At 35.4% G+C, this 4,260-nt stretch overlaps 1 protein-coding gene across 1 annotated transcript; it reads right to left on the reverse strand.

The window, feature by feature from the left end:
- Nucleotides 1–656: 656 nt before the first annotated feature.
- Nucleotides 657–4,002, reverse strand: LOC140981274 (UDP-D-apiose/UDP-D-xylose synthase 2-like). The gene is made up of 9 exons (XM_073447629.1): nt 3,569–4,002; nt 3,056–3,148; nt 2,861–2,968; nt 1,977–2,091; nt 1,773–1,906; nt 1,589–1,690; nt 1,406–1,498; nt 1,191–1,326; nt 657–1,100 (listed from the first exon to the last, which is right to left on the reverse strand). The coding sequence occupies exons 1-9, from the start codon at nt 3,845–3,847 to the stop codon at nt 988–990; spliced, it is 1,173 nt and encodes a 390-aa protein (XP_073303730.1). The 5' UTR covers nt 3,848–4,002; the 3' UTR covers nt 657–987.
- Between the last annotated feature and the right edge of the window lie 258 nt (nt 4,003–4,260).

A 4,260-nucleotide genomic window follows, 5' to 3' on the forward strand; every position in this document is an offset into this window, starting at 1 on the left:
TTTTTTTTTATTATTTATAATAACATTATATTATATATTAAATATATAAACAATAAATAAATAAACAATAAAATAAATATTATTACTTTTGTTACCTTTTTCTTCTATTTTGGAGCTTGGAAAAATATGGAAGACTTTTAGAGCTTCGTGCTGATAACGTGTTGTGAAAAAATAAAAATTTACGATAAAAATTAAAAATCTCAAACTCTCAAAATTATCACACTACACACTTTATAATATTTTTCTCTCAACTCAATTGTGATTTTCTTCACAAATGAGAGATCTATTTATAAAAAATCTTTACAAATAATCCAAAAATAAAATCATCATTACCTACATCATCACACACTAATTTTCAATATTTACAACTCTTATTTTCAACATTCAAATATTCAACACACATATTTTAAATATTAATTTTCAACAAAAACTACTTAAAATTAGACTCATTTCAAAACTCCAAAGCAAATATTTTCATCTCATCCAACCACAACCTTAGGTCATTCCCAAGCACAAAAGCTACCATAACACACGGACATAGACATAGTTCAGGGCTTTAGCTCTCACATTATCTCGACGCAAACAAAAAATTCCAAAACATGGAATAAAATTAAATTAAATAAAAAATATATTGAAAATTTTCAAAGACTGAAAAGTAGGAAACAAAATACAACATGCTCTCCATTTCATAAAACTAAGAATAGGTGGTCACTGTAACAAAACCTGAAGGGAACAATAATAGCTTTAACTCGTACGATGTCCAGGATAATATAATGGAGAGTACTACTATGTGATTCCTCAAAGAACTAGACTTACATGAAGATTACAACTGCGGCGGACCGGCGGTAGACTACTGGGATTCGAGACAGAAAGAATGACTCGTATATATGAAGGAACAATACCAAATTCGTAAAGATTAGAAGAGTTACATAGGCCATGGGGGAAATAACAGCACCCAGAGGTGAACAGCAGAGCTTCTGGATTTAATCAGCTTGCAGTTGGTTTTGAGGTGGCCTTCTTGATAGCTTCAGCATATGTCCTGTGTTGGTAAGTAAGAGTTGACTCGAGTAAATCCCATAGAGAGGTCTTCGGATTCCACCCTGATAATCACATGAGTTGAAATGAGTAAACTAGGGAAAACAATGATTTTACGAGTAGACAAGTTCCGTCTAAAAATGAGTACTCTTTACCAAGTTGTCTGTTGATTATTGCCATGTCAGGAATTCTCCTGTCACTGTCGTCGTAACCTTCCCCATAAAATTCTTTGGAGCTAACATCAATAGTAGGGGTATCCAGTGGAGATTCTCCACTAACCTTTGAATAAACCTGCAAAAAAAGAAACAAGTTGAGAATAATACATAATTTAAAATTTATAGAGAAGGAAAGTACTGTGTCCCATACTAACCTGTGTCATCATTTCAGCAAGCTGCCGAACGGTAACTTCATTGTTAGGGTTTCCCACGTTAAATATCTGACCATTTGCCCTGGATGGATTTTCCTAAGGAAAACAGCACCATCAATTATGGGTTCGTAAGATTTACTTGAACAGGAATACAAGGGTAAGTGGGTAAACATATATTGAACTTACAATCATCAACAGAACAGCTTCAATGGCATCCTTGATATAAACAAAGGTTCTCTGTGATTGGCCGCCATCCACAAGCTTAAGTGGTTCATGCCTTAAAAGATTCTAAATAGAAAGAGAATCAACAGCCAATAAATAAACAATTTCAAAAGTGTGGTGACTGATCAGCGAGTCAGAATGATCTTACATTGCTAAAGCATGCTAGAACTCTAGGAACACCCTCGCTCGGACCATCAATCCCAGGTATAAAATCCATTCTAGGACCAATCCAATTGAATGGCCTTACAATTGTGAATTCAAGGCCATTTTCAGCACCCTCGGCTAGGAAGCAAGAAAGTCGTGAAAAACATAACTCCAAAACCAAGTAGATGAATAAAGATTAATCACTAACCATAGATCAACCTCTCAATTAACTGTTTCGCACATGCATATGACCACCTCTGCTTATCAATTGGGCCAAAAATGCAAGGAGATTCATCTTCTTTAAGAACATAGTAGGCAGGGTCCTGATGAACAAAGGTGAATGATGATTGAAAATTCTTCACCAGACTTGTCAATCCACAGAATTGAAAATAACACTTGAAACACATTAGTGGAAAAACTAGAATCGTTCAAGAATACGCAGCATGGTTGAAAACATAAAAGACAGTGTGAGTAAACCAATACAATTTATCCTCCAGAAGGTATTATCATAAGTTTAGGAATTGGCATCTACATTATTACAAGTTTTTTCACCCTAAAAGAAGCATGTATATGACACTGATTTTAAGCTGATAGGAGGATGATAGAAAGAGAAGTTAGCGAAGAAGCTTTGGTGGTAATACTAATGTAAAGCGTAAACTAAACCAAACTTGAACCGATGTAGAATACCACCAATACTCGTACGTATTGTGTTAAAACATTATTTTCTTCATTGCTATTATTACTTCACAGATAGCAAAGATCCAAATGATCGTGATTTTTTTCATTATGATCAAGATAGAATGGGAACTAGTCAAGGGTGGTGTGAACCACATTTGTCTATATGAACGAAACTAAATAATTTAAAATAGTGCCTTGTGGCCTGTGGGTCCACGTGAATCATTTTTATACGAAATAAACAACTTGGTATCTTGATCTGTCAGTCCAGCTGTAACGGCCAGAAAAAGCAGTCAACATGGAACATTGAAAGAGACTCCTCTCATGAGGAAATGTACAAAAATAAATGTATCAAGAAAGCACAGTTACTCCAGTAATAACATCCACCCAATCAAGAGGAAACCAGCAGCCACTCACCTGTCGCAATGGGCTATCTTTATTCAGAAAAGAACCAATTGTTTTTCCATAGATTTCACAAGTGGAGAAATGTACGAGACGCTTGCCGTTCTCTGAACAGTATTTAACCTAAACCCAAACATATAAAAAACAAACATTTCAATTGGTCCAAGTACAAATCATCATCGTCCAAAATTTTAGCATATAAGAACTTACCACCGGGAGAGCATCAATGAAATTGCTGTAAATTGTGTCAAGCGGACGCGTATTGTAATCCGCTGGAGTGCATATAGCAGCAAGATTTATAGTCTAAGTCACGAGAAAACTCAAAAATAAGTTCAGCCTCACAAATAACGAGCGTGCAGTAGCATAAACAGTCAAGCAACAAAAAATTGCGGAGCAAAAATTAAGAAATTAGTCATTAATGAATACATCTTTCCCCACAAATATATAACAACTATGTAAAAGAAGCTAACGTTAAAAATTTACTAAAGAAAGAAATTGACGAAATGCTGCGAAAACATCAAATTCAAACCAGCAGAGGCCAGAAATTCTTGTCAAGATCTGAATAAGCTTCAAATGAAGAAGTCTTCCCACCAATAGAACACGTGAAAAAGAAACGAAAATGAAAGTTCGAGAAAACGCAAAAATATAAATGGAACAAAACTTATCAACGAAGCACCAACCAAAAAAATGCAAAAGAAACATCGAGAAGTTGATGAAAATTACAAGATCTGCCATCTTGATGAGTCCTTCAAGGCGCGAGTCATTCTTAATGTTAAGGCGATGGAACTGGATGCGATCCACCGACAGGGGCGAGACGCCACCGGATGGCTCAAGTAGGTGCTTGATCTTGTCATTATAAACATCAACCGCCAACACCTTGTGCGGCGTCTCCGCCATCAGCTTCTCACATAGATGCGAGCCAATGAAACCTCCGGCGCCGATCATACATATCGTCATCGGCTTTATCAAATTGCCGTCCAGATCTACTCTTCCACTCGCCATTTCTGATCAAATTCCTTTTCCTCTTCGCCGATTCGCCTTCGAATTTCAGGAATTTGCGATTGCGCGTTTGTATGTGCAAGCATGAGTGAGTGAAGGTATTTAAAGCTGGAAAAGGGAGGGAGGAGAGGTTCGCAGAACGTATGGCCCTAATACATTTATTCTGTGGCGTCTATTCAATGCTGCTCATATTATTATTTATTAAATTTTAAATAAAATATATTTAAATTAATTAATATCAATCGATGTGTACATACATTATTAAAACATAGATGAATCCATAGAGCCGCTCTTGGGAGCAAATGTTAAATATCATGTAATGTAGACATAGTATATTAAAGGGTTTTTATAATTATTTTTTAAAAAATAAAATTAAAAAATACCCTAAATTGAGATATTTGCAAATTTATTGCAAA

This window comes from Primulina huaijiensis, chromosome 7 (assembly GCF_012295235.1).
Source record: "Primulina huaijiensis isolate GDHJ02 chromosome 7, ASM1229523v2, whole genome shotgun sequence".
Classification (NCBI taxonomy): Eukaryota; Viridiplantae; Streptophyta; class Magnoliopsida; order Lamiales; family Gesneriaceae; genus Primulina; species Primulina huaijiensis.